The 15,885-nt window shown below is 40.2% G+C and overlaps 1 protein-coding gene across 9 annotated transcripts in view; it reads left to right on the top strand.

The window, feature by feature from the left end:
• The window catches only part of PCLO (piccolo presynaptic cytomatrix protein), a 356,344-nt gene that overhangs the window by 12,489 nt on the left and 327,970 nt on the right, over positions 1–15,885 (top strand). For all 9 annotated transcript variants that reach the window (XM_057422563.1, XM_057422567.1, XM_057422564.1 and 6 more), the window contains exon 3: positions 11,200–12,606. In XM_057422563.1, coding sequence (XP_057278546.1) covers positions 11,200–12,606 — 1,407 coding nt within the window. The remainder of the gene's footprint in view (positions 1–11,199; positions 12,607–15,885) is intronic.

Genomic DNA, 15,885 nt, shown 5'->3' with positions numbered 1-15,885 from the left:
GATTTTGAAAATTTTTAGTCATTCTTTTAATTTAAATCTTTATTTAAAATGCAGTAGTACATGCACTCTGCCTGTTTTAACTCTAGTGAGAGAGCTGTGTAACTAAGAGCAGAAAGTGATACCTGTATTGCTGCAAGGTCAGACCCCTGAACCATTTCTGTGAATGATCTGACACTGCAGTCCCCTTGGGGAAAAGGGATAGTTGGTATCTTGGTTTTGCGCAGCAGTCTAGAGAGAAAGTACACCATACATTGTGTTTGGTAACATATGTCTCTCTAATCTGTCTAGGTATTCACACTCCACTCATCACCATGCACATGACTGCTTAGCAACAGTTGCATAAAGTAATGGAAAAATTATATAAACAGGTTTGATGATTGGTACTTTGTTCCCTTTTCCTTTCATATATGTCAGAACCTTGTAGCAGGTGTGTATTTATTTTATTACCTGGTGATTTATTTTTCTCACTTCTTCAAAATGTTGCCAAAACCACTCCCATGAGCTATTAGCAACAGAAACCAGCACTTCCCTAAAAAAGATTCAGCCCTACAACATTTGAGTAGGAGTAGACTTTCTGAAAATGAGCAAAGACATCTGAGGGACTATGCATTTTGATAAACACTTTCATACAGTTTTTGGTAAAGCTAAGCAAAAAACATAAGCTGCTATAGTTAAATCTGAATGATTGGTGTGTATGCTTGATAGCTGGAGGAAATTTTCATCCCCTCTGAACTAGTTATTGGAAAATATGTACAACACAGAGATAAGGGTTTAAAGTATAATACTTCATCATTACATTCTTTATGATGAGAATTTCTAAAGTTGATGATCGAGTGTTAAAGCTGTTAATATTAGAAACTTGGCAGTATGTGACTCAGTTCCATGAGGCCACCCTTGATGATATGTGTGCATATGTGGATGCCTGTCTTCTAGGTAATTTTTAGGAGGGCTTATTTTTCATGCATTTTATCAGTGTTAATTCATATGTTATCTACAGTTTCATTAAGCTTTTGAGAGACCATTTAAAATCAGTCTTGGAGCCAGGTATATTTTTTTACTGAAATACTTGCTAAAAGTTGCACATTCAGATAGTGTGAAGCTATGTATATTGATGCAGGATTTGTTTCCTTGCCAGAAGCTCTTTTGGATGAAAGCAGAGTGAGTTCTAAAGAATATTTGATTGGTTCTGACTGTTTCTGAAGCAACATGTCTGCATCAAAGTTGATTTAATCCTAAACCCAATCTGAAAATACTTGATTTTTGGTTTTGGAATTTTTTTCCTCATCATCTGTCACTGTGTTTCCCTGCACATTCAATAAAAGATGGAGATTTTTCTTAGCCCTCCTTTTGATGCTAATGCATTCGTAGGAACATTTTTTTAATTGTCCTTTAAGGCAGTGGCCAGTTTAAGTTCTAGCTGGGCTCTTCTTATTTTCTCCCTGCATAACCTCATGACATCTTTGTATTCTTCCTGAGTTGCCTGCCCCTTCTTCCAAAGGTCATAAACTCTCGTTTTTCCCCTGAGTTCTGATAAAAGCTCTCTATTCAGCTGTGCCAGCTTGTCTTCCAGCACATGGGGATGGGCTGCTCCTGCACCTTTAAGATTTCTTTCTTGAAGAGTGTCCAGCCTTCCTGGGCTCCTTTGCCCTTCAGGACTGACTCCTAAGGGACTCTGTCAACCAGGCTTCTAAAGAGGCCAAAGTCTGCCCTCTGGAAGTCCAAGATAGCAGTTCTGCTGCCCCCCTTTCTTCGTTCTGTATGAATCAAAATCTCTATCATTTCATGATTGCTATGCCCAAGACAGCCCCAACCATCACGTCACACACAAGGTCTTCTCTGTTCCCAAACATACAGGGCTACCCCACTGCCTCTCCTTCCTTGCCTGTCCCTTCTGTAGAGTTTATCATGATCCATTGCAGCACTCCGGTTGTGAGAGTCATCCGTCTATGTTTCCATGCTAAATCATAATTTTCCTGCTGCGTCTTTGCTGCCTCATGGATCTCCATCCCCTACCTCCACTGAGATGACAGACTGAAGAACCTTGCTAGCACACTCTCAAATATTGGCATGCTACCCCTGAGCTTATCTCTGGTGTGCCTAATTTTATCTCTTTCCCCTTCAAAACTAGTTTAAAGTTCTTTCAGTCAGCCCTGGTAACTCCTCCACAAAGATCCTTTTTCCCCTTTGAGACAGGTGTACCTGTCTATTGCTAGCATTCCTGGTGTTGTATAAACTGACCTATGATTGAAACCCCCAAAATTCTACTGGTGACACCGGGTTTGGAGCCAGGTATTGATCTGTTGGATCTTCCTGTTTCATCCCTCATTGTTCCCTGTAACTTGAAGGGTGGTGGAGAATGCTGCTTGTGCTCCCTTACCCAGTCATCTCAAGGCCCTGAAGCCTTTCTTGATTGCCCTCAGACTTCTTGTTGCAACTTCTTTGCTTCCTACCTGAAAAATTGATAATAATCTGAGGGCTATACCAGGGTAGGAATCTTTCTGTTCTCATCTTTAACCCAGGCTCCAGGGATACAGCAGACTTCCCCAAGAAGTGTGTCTTTTCTGCATATTGGGCCTTCTTTTCCCTTCAGAAGGGACAAGGACCAGTCTTTTTTTTTTCTTTATGGAAGCAGTCTTAATGTAGGGTGTAGGCTGACTTAACCTCAGCGACATCTCCATGCCAGATGAACCATCATCCTCGTCATTGTTCACTTCCATTTGCAAAGTCTCAAACCTATTGTGCACAGGCACTTGGGAAGTTGGGTCAGTCACAGAGATGTGCCTGCTGTACCAGGCAGGGACCTGTCACCATTGCCCCCTGCCCCTTAAGTCTCTGTGTTCAGCCAGGTGGAGAGAGAACAGGGCAGCTGAGTATGTTGTGGTGGGTGCAGAACCTGAGGCCATGGCTTTCTTCCTGGTGGATCCCATTGCTCCCTGGTCAAGTTGGCAGGACCCCAGTGCCCTTCCTGCCATGCCACACCTAGTAACTAAAGAGAATTTAAGCACTCAGAAAAGAATTACTTTTCTTCAGTTATTATTATTAGCTTGTATAGGGAAAGGAATATATAATTTAAAATACAATTCATATAATTAAGATGACTATAATTCTTGTGTTGATTCCACAAGTTTTGGTTATATTTACAGTAAAAATAATAGAAATGACTCTGTTAAATCATTGTTGATTACGTCACAGTAAAGGAGGCTATTGATCAAATTGAAATATCCCCTGTGGTTTACAGTCTAGACTCTGCTGTGCTGTAGTAGTGTGTAAGAACCAGCATGAACTGGAAATGACACATAAACCAAAATAACATTACCATCACTGTGGATACAGACATGCCACAAAATCTAAGCCTTTTAATACCAGTAAAAGCAGCTTTGAAACTGTATGCCCTGTGTAAACCTAGATTGGGAAGATATTCAGGGTTAAATATATAAATAAAGCAAAACAAAGTAGAAAAAAAGATAAGGACTTAAATTTGATGATCAGCAGTTATGATCATAAGTTGTAAAGAAATGAGTTTAAAGAAAGCCAACAAAACGCAACGCACTTTTCTTGAGGTGTTCCAGTGTTACCAACACTGCAATTTATATGGAAATGGGGATTCTTCACAATTTTTGTGATACAGTGAAGTTAATAAAGTTCCTAAATTTCCATGTGGAAATGCCCATTTCCCACATGGGCATTGGGAAAATTGCCAAGATTCTCAAATAGAAGGGCTATGGCAGTACAGAATATTGTCTGTGGAATATTCTTAACCACATGCCCACACTGTTTCTTTCTCAGAAGGCTGTGTGCCTTCATTTCTGCTTTACTCTTAGGATTAGATGTATTAATAATACTGATGCCCTGTGGATTTTTCTTTCTGTTTTCATGAAAGGGGCAGATAGTACAAAACAGCAAACCCCTATGTATGGGAAATGGTTTCTCAATATTTTAATTAGGCAATATTCTACAATATGTTGGAGTGTTTTCTCATTAACCCAGGAAACCGTTCTGTCCAGTTTTTAACACAAGTAAATAATAAATTGATCTGCATAGCTAAAGATGTCAACTGCAGTGAGCCATCTGCGCCACTATTGCTGTTGCTCAGCAACTGTAATTTACTACTATGTTGGGCCATGTGATGTGGAGATGCTGTTTGCTGGGTAATCACTGGGCAGGAAACATGGCCCAGCCCTTCTCTGACCAGACAGCATAATCCATGTTCAAATCCTAGTGATATTAACTCAGATGCGCTCTATGCAGCACAGAGGAGCTTTGTTAACCTTTTCTTTGCTGCTCTCTTGATTTGCAGTGACGTTTTTTGTTAATCATTCATGTGATTGTAGTATATTAAATCCTGATGCAGTTAATGAAAACAGTTGGCATTTGTTGCAGTGATGCGTGATGCAGTGTACTGAGCTGTGTTTAAATCTTTTTCCTTGTCCTGTGCATGAGGCAGCTTAAACACATATTTGGCTGTAAAAAACTAACTTTTAGATATTCTGAAATAGTAGTGTTCAAGATAAAAAATATTCAAAACATTATGTTTATATTTTGCTTTATGATTTATAATCATATGAACTATAAAATAACAGTTCCCCAAACACTCATAGTTCATATGCAAATTATAGCTTTTTATGTTAGTAATTTAAACAGAACATTGGAGCATGTTTTAAGATAGTGGTAACTGCATAACATAATTCATCCAGTAATGTTCTTTAGTAGTTTTAAAATAGCAAAGTAACATTTAAAAGCAGTCTTTTGAAATGGCTATTTAAAAAGTTTGCTCAAACATTGGTTTACTACCAAGCTACAGTGCTTGTAACCATTGCTAATGGTTTGTGGTATGGATACCTGGGGACCATGCTGCTGGCTAGAATCTACAACATTTTCATGAGCATTTTGTGTCAGTGTTCCCTGATAAACTCCCCGGTTGCCTTTTACATTTGATAGTTGAAAGGAAGGTAAACATTTATTTTGTAATGATGATCTGTTTGTCTCTAATGAACGTCAGTTGCATACTATGTACAATAGTTAAACATTTGCTTCAGTGTAATTACTTTGAATAGTTGAGATCTTACTCAGGGAAGGATGGTGTAGAAGGAAAACTTTGTCTCACTATTGCCCAGGCTTGTTTAGAAGACCTTTTCAGTTGTATGTCGACATACTAATTGAGTTTGTCCCATCATAGTTGTTCTTTTTTGTTCATAACTGGATTTTCTGATCTAATTTCTGGACTTTTGCATCCTATGCCCTCACACTTGTCTCTGCTACCCTACAGCTGCATAAAATCATGAGCTCAAGTGCTTCATTTTTCAAGTTTCTCTCATTATCTTGGCAGGAGTGTCTGCTAAAAGCCAATTCTGGATTCCTCACTCCTCTCTGAAATTGTCAGGAGCTAAATAAGCGGATGTGTTTTCAGACTAGAGACCAATTTTGCCAATAAAACTTTGGGGCAGCTCTGAGCAATGTCAGTTAAGTCCATTTACAAATCTATGGCAATGTAAAGGCTCTATAACTCTTTACATTTCTGTGGTAATGTAAAGGGATGTGAATATTTTATGCATATCTTAAAGTTCCTTTTTATAGCACCAAATCACTGGTCTCAAAGAGAATGGGACTCTGCCTTAGAATGCAGCTCTGTTCTGCAAAAGAACTGTTAAAATGGCTTCTAAGAGCTACTTTCATATTATGTGCCAGTAATTTTTATGTGAAATATGTTCAAGCTGCAAGTCAAAATTTCTTTCTCATGTACATCTGGAGTCACAGAATCAAGCTGGATTTTCTTCCTCCCCTACATCCTCTGCAGGAATAGAAATTGAGCATGCCAGTCAATGCACTCACTCGCTGATAGTTTTCCTATTGCTTTTTGTGGGTTTGTTTGTTTTCTTGGGAAAGGAATAGGCTTCAGATTTCCCTCAATTGCGTTGGCTTTGTTTGAGATAAAAGAACTGAAGCGTAGCTTTTGTTTAGTTTTGGAGTCAGCTGTCAGATATGAATGCGTAAAACAAGGTGACTTATGGGACATGGTGCTATCATTTTCTTCAATAATTTTCTCCATGGATGTTCTTACTAAACAGTGTGAAAAAATTCATTTGGTGCTCCCAACTCGCAGCGTCTTTATGAAGCTTTTTAAAGATGTTGTGGTTGATGAATATGTAAAATATATTCTGATACTTGTTTGTTGTTATGAGGGCATACAGTTTCTACATCAGTGAGTTAGGAAGCAAGATAGCACTTTCTCTCTTCAGTAGTTGAAATCTGAACAAAGATGTTTCATGAAATCTGTCAAATTCACAGTCCTAGTCATGGCACTTAACAGCATGGGTCTCAGAATGAAGAAAATCACATATGGATTTCTTCTAGAAATAAGACCCAGCTCCCACCCCTATCTACCAGTGTAAAAATAGTCAGCTTGGGATCTTCAACATCAAAGAAGAATCTCCTTTACAAGTAGATGGGAACTGCAAAAGCTCACGTTGCCCTGGAAAATTTTGCCTGTTTGTCTGTTGCAGTTGAAGTTTGAGCAGCTGCTGTACTTGCCACTGGGGTAGCTGCGCAGTTCATTGCAGCCAAAGTTTGAGTAGCGACTGTCGCTTTGCCCTCAAATCCGCCGATATTCTTTTCCTTTTGAAGGTGCTGGATAGTGTTGAACAAGGCCCTGTAAGCATAGGCCAAGCCCCAGCACGTTGCCGTGATTTGTCCATCTCTGGTATGGCCAGAATGACCACACACCTCATTTAAGTGTTTTACTAATTCTTCTGGATTTTGCAGTTGTTCGGTAGTGAAATTCCAAAATACTGGAGGGGCCCACTGACCTAGATACTTGCCCATACTATCCCACACACCCTGCCACTCATGGCTGTCCAGCCTCTGGGAAAATCTCTCGGTCCTCCTACATCGTCTTTTGACCCCAGACAAGACCCAAACCTGAATCTGCTTAACTCTTGAAATCAGTAGTGGGCAAAACACACTCTGTATGCGTGTTAGCATGGTGATTCCCATCACCATCAGCAAACAAGTCTCAACAGCATTAAAAGGCCATTCAAAAAATTCAAAACTCTCAAATGTAAATGGTCTGGGGGGACGACTAGGAGGGTAAAAGGATGTCTCCTTCACAGGTTGAGCACCTGAGAAGGAGAAAAAAGATGTGTAATTGCTAAGCACCTCCATCATATACCTCCCAAAGTATAAAGGTGGTGACCACACTGGGAACATAAACCAGATCAGTTTCATGATCAATGATTCTATTGTATTACAAGTCATTACCATAAAGTACAATGGGATAAAAACCTTAGCCCGAGCCCCACACTTGAAAAACACTAATACAGCCAATACCGGATGGACGTAAGATATGGTATACTGAAACTGTGAGATCAAGAGGAAAAACCTTGAGAGCCAATAAATCAGCATTGTGACGAGTGACTATCAATCCAGTCAGATCTGTTCTTATCTCAACCCCTCGTGCCCCACGTTGGGCGCCAAAAAGAACTGTCGTGGTTTAAACCCAGTCAGGTAACTTGTTCACTCACTCCCAGTGAGTGGTGCCGAGCTGACAACAATCGAGGTCCGTGTCCGTCTCCCCCCCCCCCCCCCCTGCACCGGGGCTCTCCCCTTCCCCGCTCCCGGAGGAACGGGGAGGAGGATCGAGAGAGTGCAACTCCTACGGGATGAGACAAGAACAGTCCAGCAACAAATCACCACCGCTACTATCAGCTAAAACAATGATAAGGGAAAATAACAAGGGAAGAGAATACGATACCACCAGCCAAGAAAACGAGTTCCACCCGGAAGCTCCTGTCCTTCCGGGTAACTCCCAGTTACCCCCCACCCCGGGCATGACGTGCTGTGGTATGGAATACCTCCCCGGCTAGCCCGGGTCAGGCGCCCCGTCTCTGCTTCCTCACAGCTTCCCCTCCTCCCTGGCAGAGCATGAGCCTCACAGAGTCCTTGGTCAGGGTAAACATCACTTAGCAACAACTGACAACATCGGCTTCACCAACACTGTTCTCGAACTAGAAGTCAAAACACAGCACTGCACCAGTTAACACAAAGGAAAAAAAAAACATGACTGCTACTGCTGAACCCAGGACATTATTCTAGGTAGAGATATGAGAAATCTGGAGAAAGAAAGTAAAAAGTCATAGAACTGCTATCATGAAAGACTTTTAAGAATAGGCAAGCATTGGTATTTTAGGTATCTATAACAGCAGTATGTTTTACTTCATCTGTAATAATGTGTAAGATCATCTGTATTTAACAGAAGCTTGCTCCTGTTAAATTTAATGGAAAATCTCTGCAATTGCAGTAGAACAAACAAGCCGGTCTTTGATGCAGAACTGCGTCATGTAGTGCGCTTCATTCTGAACTCCTAAAGTTTCAATCACAGAACTACAGTTTATGCAGAATTGTATTTATTTGAAGGTGATGTATGTATGCTATAAAGACTTGAGGGTTTTAGCACTTATTCCTCCCACTAACATGCACGGGAAGAGTTTTATGTCTATACCAGAAAGATTTAAAAAATAATACAGTGAAGTAAAACTTCATTTTCCATTTTGAATTTTAGCTGGAGGAGGAGCAAATTCATTTTTAGTTTTAAAGGCTCCAGTTTAATACTGAATATGTGTATATGTTTATATGTAAGTTAATTCTTTTTAAGGTAAGGAAAAAGTAACAGTTGAGAGTTAAAGTTTTGTCTTCTGCACAAGATTATGTTGAACACTGTAGTATAGAATCAACTTTTCTTTGGCATACAGGTAGGTAGTAGAGTCAGACTGTAGCAGCTGCATGTGGAAGACAAGCCTAAATGTTCATAAATGCAATCAGAATCTGGACATCTTAAACATAAGAATTATTCAGACTACTTACTTCATAGTCCCACCCAATCCTAGAGCTACTTTTTTTGGAGCATTAAGAGTGTCATAATAACTTAAAGTAAGATTTTCTGGAAGCTGAGTAATAGCAGGTATACACATCTAACTGTGATGGTTTCATCTGGTTATCTAACTTTAGAGTACAGGACTTTGATTTAAAAAAAAGAAAAAGAAGCAAGTGGAAAAGAAGCAGGAGCAGTGAATCACAGTGAAAAGTGCATCGTCCAAAGCTCTGTTAAAGCTCTATTGCTAGTGGGAAAAGACATTCCTCACTTAGGCCTATTAAGAAGCTCTTCACAGGATCTTTCTCCACCCTAGCAGGGAGCCTGCCTCCCTAATATAAGAAATCTTAGTTACTTTGCCAAAGCCAGGCAGCTGAGTTGGGTGTTCAGAGTATGTGGCTTAAGTCTGTTTTTTGATTAAACTTAAAACTTCTAGAAAACCCTTAAGAATTCACCCAGAAATGGTGTTAATATGTATCTAATTAAATTAGATTACTAATATCTATAGCCAGGTGTTTTCAAGGCCAGGTTGGATGAAGCCCTGGGTGACATGGTTTAGTATGAGGTGTCCCTGCCCATGGCAGGGGGGATGGAACTAGATGATCTTAAGGTCCTTTCCTACCCTAACTATTCTATAAGTCTATGGTTCTATAATTAAGATGTACTTATTGTAAGTAATTGTCCCTTGTACAGAAGGCTTATAGGGGTACAGATTGGCAATCAAACAAAACAGGCCTTAATTCAAAATCTAAACTTTGCTCAGGTCCTGTGTTCACTTGTGAACTTAATTCCTTTCATAATTCAGAGTTTAAACACATCTTCAAGTTTTGTTTCAGTTGATTTCAGTTTTTTATCATTTGCTATATGGGCTGCAAGTAGATTGGAGAATTGTTTAAACAATCTGAAGAAATTACGCTGAAAATGGGAGCTAAAAGCGGCATTATTATGAATTGTAACTTGATTACTGTGAACTTACAGCTGGGTCCAAAATTGAGCATCTCTTTGGGAAGCTGTTAGCAATAGCGAGCTCATACTCTAGAATGTGTATATACCATGTTTATTAGAATAACTGGAATAACTGTGTAAGGAGCTGCATCTCTTAATTTTTTGCTGCTAGAAGGCCAGCTGGCAAAGCACATCAAGATTATGAATTCATTGCCCCAGTCTGTGACCTCAGAGTTCTTTTCTTGCAGTGAGCTTTGATATTACACAGACAAAATCTTTATTTGCATGTAGTATCTACTTGCAGGTGTAGGGCCATGGGGCTCCGTGCCACATTGAATGGCATTTTTGCTGCCTATAAGGTTCCTGCTAGCAATAGAAATGTGGAGAATAGCATGTGAGTCTTCCTGACCACATGTTGCTTTGACCTATTTGATCCCTCCTCAGACTCTGAAGCTTTACAAAAGCAAAGGTAGGGATGACTGCTTAGGATTATTGTTTTTTATATCTTATTAGAAAATATATTTTCTCTCTCTTGTAATACTTCTTGGGAAGGAGAAAAAAATGTTTTAAAGTTGTGAGATACTAAAATTGATGAGAAACATAGGAAACTACATTACCTGTCCCTTCCTGAAAAGAGGGGTCCATTGTGTACAGGTGTACAGTAATTAACTTGGGATCATCTTTTAATAATAAAGGAAAATGTTGGGAAACTTGATTATGGCTCACCATCAGGGCTTAGGCAAAGCTCCTCACTGATTCCAAATGAAGACTTGCCTTCTGAAATGGGTGGTAAAGTATAAGTCTGTGTAATGTATGATGTCCATTAACACACTTCTGTGTCCAATTCATTGGATGCGTGTTTACTGCCAATACTTTGCTCTGTAATTTAAACCATTATCAAAACCGTAGGCTGTATGAAGAGCTTGATAGATGTATTCTTAAAGGTATTTATGCATTTACTGTGTTTTAATTCTGATTATTGTTTTCTGTCAGCAGTCTTGATATGGCAAACTGTTTCAGCAGTATTTGTCTTTATTCTGGCAAATCATTGCTGTATATGAATCACTTCTGGGTCCCATGAAATTCCAGCGCATGTTTTCATTCTGCTGGGTTTTTAATCCTCCAGTATTCAGCTGTGTGTAAATTGACTGTGAAGTCATTAGAAGCATGGGTTCAGTGGTAGCTTGAATCACAGGAATGTGGAGAAGAATGGAAAGATCCTTTGGGCATGGTAACCACAAAACAGTATCGGTTGTAATATTTCTCCCTTTTTGAATGCGGGTCTGCAAGATTGCATCAAGCCATTGCAGCCACTAGAATATTATTATGTTGATTTTATTAACTCTGTCTTATTAATAATACCTTTAATTTTTAATTTTGTTTTTCTGCAGATTAGTGAATGGCTCTGTTTGAACTGCCAGATGCAAAGAGCATTAGGTGGTGACCTAGCACCAGGTCATGGTCCCAGGCCACAGCCACCTCCACCCAAACAGAAGACACCCATTCCATCTTCACCAGCTAAACCATCTCCCCAGCCACAGCCAGCCCAAAATAGAGATGCTTCTCCAAAACCTGATCCTTCTCAGTTGGCAGAATCGAAGAAACCCCTGCCACAGAAAAAGCAACCCTCCTTGGCTGGGTCTCCCCCTGTAAAATCAAAACAGCCCTGTGCCGAGCCAACTGAGACCTCCCAGCAAATAGATCTTACTCCAAAGTCTGATCAGGCCGAGCCACCACAGGCTGAAGATAAGCAAAAACAACCCAGTATACAGAAGCCCACAGCAGACACTGTGCCTACCTCTGCAGCACCAGGAACGAAACAGGATTCAGCAGGTCCCAGACCTCCACCAGCTCAACAGAAAATGATAGATTCCCCAAAGCCAGAGCTTGCCAAGCTGCCACAGGACACACAGCCAGCTGTGGACAAAACAGATTCCAAACCTCTTCCACAAGTGTCTCGGCAGAAGTCAGATCCCAAGCTTGCATCTCAGCCTGGGGCTAGACCAGATGCTAAAACTCAAAAGCCTGCTGAGCCAACACAAGAAAAGGATGATCCTAAGAAGTTACAAACAAAACCATCCCCAAAGCCTGATACCAAACCATCTCCCAAGGGACCACAGGCAGGGGCGGGTCCCAAGCCAGTGCCAGCCCAGCCGGCACCTCAACCTCAGCCGCCTCAGAAAATTCCAGAGCAGCCAAGGCGTTTCAGCCTTAATCTGGGAGGCATCACTGATGCCCCTAAGCCTCAGCCTACAACACCACAAGAAACAGTTACTGGGAAACTCTTTGGATTTGGAGCTTCCATCTTTAGCCAGGCCTCAAATTTAATCTCCACAGCTGGTCAGCCGGGGTCTCAGACATCAGCCCCCCTTGCACCTGGTCCTTCAGTGAAACAGCCTCAGCCTCTGTCACAGCCTCTAGCCTCTCAGGCAGCCCCTAAAGAGGCTGGTCAGGCTCAGCCTCTTCCAAAAGCTGTTCCTCTGAAGAAAGAAGCCAAGCCTCCTATGACTGAAAAACCAGAGCCATCAAAAGCGGATGGTGTTTTAGCAGCGAAAGGGTCTGATTTAGAAAAGAAACCTGGTTTGGCTAAAGATAGCAAGCCTCAGGCTGCTGAAGTGAAGAAACCTGCTGGACTGTCAGAACTGGAGAAAGCCAGCCAGCCTAAAGAGTCTTGTCCCCTTTGTAAAACTGGACTAAATATTGGTTCTAAGGATCCCCCCAACTTTAATACATGTACAGAGTGCAAGAAAGTTGTCTGCAATCTCTGTGGATTTAACCCGATGCCGCATATCGCAGAGGTAAGGTGATGATGGAGTCTGTATTTACCCTATGTTCCTACTCGCAGGCTCCCTGTGCTGTGAAGATCAATCTGTAGCTGATTTTTAGCTACTGAATTTGAAATATTGGAGGATTTGAATGTTTCATCATCTGAGGGCTTTAAATATCTCTGTTGAATGAAACTTGGTCAGTAGTTAGAAACTACATCAAATGAACTTTCTTCAGGTTAAGGGAGTCTGGTATAGGTGGTTGCTAGCTTTTTGAGGCAAAAGCAGGTAATTGTAGTTATGAACTGTTTTGCAATTGGTGCTACAGCAGACTACTGTACTTTCAGTCTCCCATGGGATAAGGTTCTTTTTCATGTGCTTCAGTATTATATGTTAATGTGTGCTTCTAATCAATGCCCTCAATTCAGACAATTATTGAATGAAGGAAGGTGTTAATGCTTAATTATTTAATTATTCCTATTCTCTCCGTTAAATATATCCCTAATTTATTCCATTAATCTCATTCTGGCTCTGGAGTTGTTGCACATGCTGATGTACCCATTAGGAAGCTTGAATTTCACCACACAATACCTGTGTGGTGAAATATGTAATTTTTTGGTGCGAATAATGTAACGTTCAAAAAGACATTTCATTCATTATGGAGTATGAGTTTGAAAATGCCTTTTCCATGATTGTCCAAGACAGATCCAGTAAGGCCAACTTATGTTTAAAGAATTAAGCAACTTGCTTTTAACAGTTCCCTCACATTCCGCGTTTTTACCCTCCCTTTCTTTCTTGTACTTTTTTTTTGCCAAGAGGATGGGAAACTTTATGCTAGATTAACAGAGGCGCATCCTACTTGCCCTGTCAGTTTGGCAAGTTCAACTCAGCAGAAGCAGACCACCTAAAAATAATCGTGAGTAATTTAAATGTGTAGGTTGGTCCGTGCAGCGCATGAGGAAAGAGGCTGTCAAAGTCGTGTCTTTGAAATCTGAAAGAATAGATTAGAAATGGTTCATAGGGTTAAAGTTTATCACGTCTCTGCCTTAAGGGGAGAACAGACATTTGGAGAAATACCAAGATGCAGGGAAAATACTGCTTATGTTATCTGCATATGCTTTATTTGTGGATTATTTTCTGGAATATGCTGTCATTTGAAAGCCATTTGTCCTACAATAACAAGCACATTTTATCTAATTTAGGAATATGTAGTCAATTGTCTTTGTGGTCATTTAGGTTAGAGAGAAAAGTCTGAAAATATGGGAAGATTGATCAGTGATTAAAAACCAGGATTCAGTTGACTTTTAATGTTGCTTATGCACTGAATTACATCAGTTGCACACACGTTCTTTCATCACTGTCCAGCCTCCTGCCCCATACACACACATATGTATACACACACATGCATGCACATAGACACAAATATGAAAAATGCGTATGACTTTCTCCAGAGGCACTCTAGTATGCAAACACAGAATACCATGGAAATGAGATGTGTTATTTCAGGTTAAATACTGTGCTAAAATGATAACTACGCAAGTCCTGGTACCTGAATTGACTTCTGAGTTTACTTAGGTGTGATGGTGTGGGACTGCCTTGTAGTGTGCAATACTCTGTATTTCTTCTGTTTAAGATGAGAAGTCAGGAAACCTGTTTCTCTTTTCCCATCACTGTAGTCTGTCTTCCTCATGCCTTTCTTTGCCTTGTTTTTGGATCCTTTTTGCATTTTCTTCTTCCTTATGCTACACATTTTCACCTCTGTCCACAGTTACCGTCTTACCTTTTTCCTATCATTTTTGCTAAAAATTGGCAAACTGCTTTTCCTTCACAACAGGAGGTGGTTTGCTTGGCTTCAGGTTTGAGGACAACTTGACTTTCCTTTTCATGACGATGAGAGACAGAAGAGGGAGCTCATCCTCTCCTGTCCCAAATGAGCTGTGTAATTAACCTCAGACAGCAACTGGTCCCTGCACAGAGACCCTTGTATACACTGTGTATAGTATACAGCTGTTACTGATAATGACAAATAGTTTATGCTCACTAATGTACTCTTTTTCTCCACCAAAATTTTCTAACCTGTTGAGTACAGTCTTGGAGGTTGTATTTACTTGCCTCTATTTTTGGGGAGGGTTAGGAAGGAGAAATAGAAATGCTTTTAAAAAGTTGTGTTTCCTGTGGATTTCTACCTAATTATGTCATTCTATATTCAGTATTCAAAGAAAACAATAATTCAAAAAGGCTACATTTCATGTTGGCCCCAGAAAGTGTTATGTGTGAACAAATGTAACAGGTATTTTATAGTTTTGCTTAGGGGGTGCAGCTATATCACAGTGATTATAAGAGTTGCTTATGTATTATCTATACGTTGCCTCAGCAATGGCTGAAAATAAGTTGAGTTTTATTGACTGAGTGATGGTTGAAACCTACCAACGAAGCTTGCATTGGGCTATATGGTAAGAATCAGTCCTGTGGAGCAGGGAAACCAGCATTACACTAACAAACATAAAGGAGCATTTAAACTCCATGGACACTTCTACCTGAATGTCTTCCAGCAGGGAATGTCTTCCAGACATCATGCTGCTGTACTGCACACACAGCTGAGTACTTTTAAGGGAAGAAAGAACAGTTGTTTGTTCTTGCCTGTCTGTGACAGAAATAACTCTCAAGAAAAAGTCTTTAAACTGCTGCAAAGAGTCAGTCCTCTAAGAACCCCTCTGCTGCAGGAAATAAGATACCTAAGCTTTTACCTAGTCTAAATCAGCAACATGCTATTTACTTCAATTAAATTATTCTGATTTGAGAATTAGGCTAGAATACTTTTTCCAAAAATGTGCTGATTGTTCTATTTCTCCCTGATTTGTTGATCCAACAGTCAAACAGTTATTTACTTAAATAGTAATTTATCCATGAAGCAAACAACCACAAATGATTAAATAAATGACACTTGATAGATTTGAAAGACCCACAGGACTATGTGAGCCCTAGTGCATTAGCAGACTCTTTATTCTGCCATTTGCTCAATAGGGAGGATCAATGTTTACCAGCTCTGTAATTAGCTTTCCAGCTCAGGTAGTTGGAAGCAGCTCTATTTTTAGCAACAAAGCACAAGATCACAACTGCCAAAGCCAGAAATTAAGTGTGTGACAACGACCATTTTGTGCATTTAAAGCTCAGTGAAGCTGTTTGGAATACTGAACAGAAGCAGAGATGGTTGCTTATAATGTAATTAAGTATCTTGAGGCAGCAGGGTCAGGAATATAGAACCTGTGATGAATTAATGTAGTAGTAAAATAAAAAGATTTAAAAACTAAC

The sequence above is a fragment of the Pezoporus wallicus genome, unplaced genomic scaffold, assembly GCF_028554395.1.
Source record: "Pezoporus wallicus isolate ANWC-B61680 ecotype Strahan unplaced genomic scaffold, APGP_CSIRO_Pwel_v1 contig_3058, whole genome shotgun sequence".
Taxonomy (NCBI): Eukaryota; Metazoa; Chordata; class Aves; order Psittaciformes; family Psittacidae; genus Pezoporus; species Pezoporus wallicus.
This window is presented reverse-complemented; position numbering and strand designations above follow the sequence as displayed.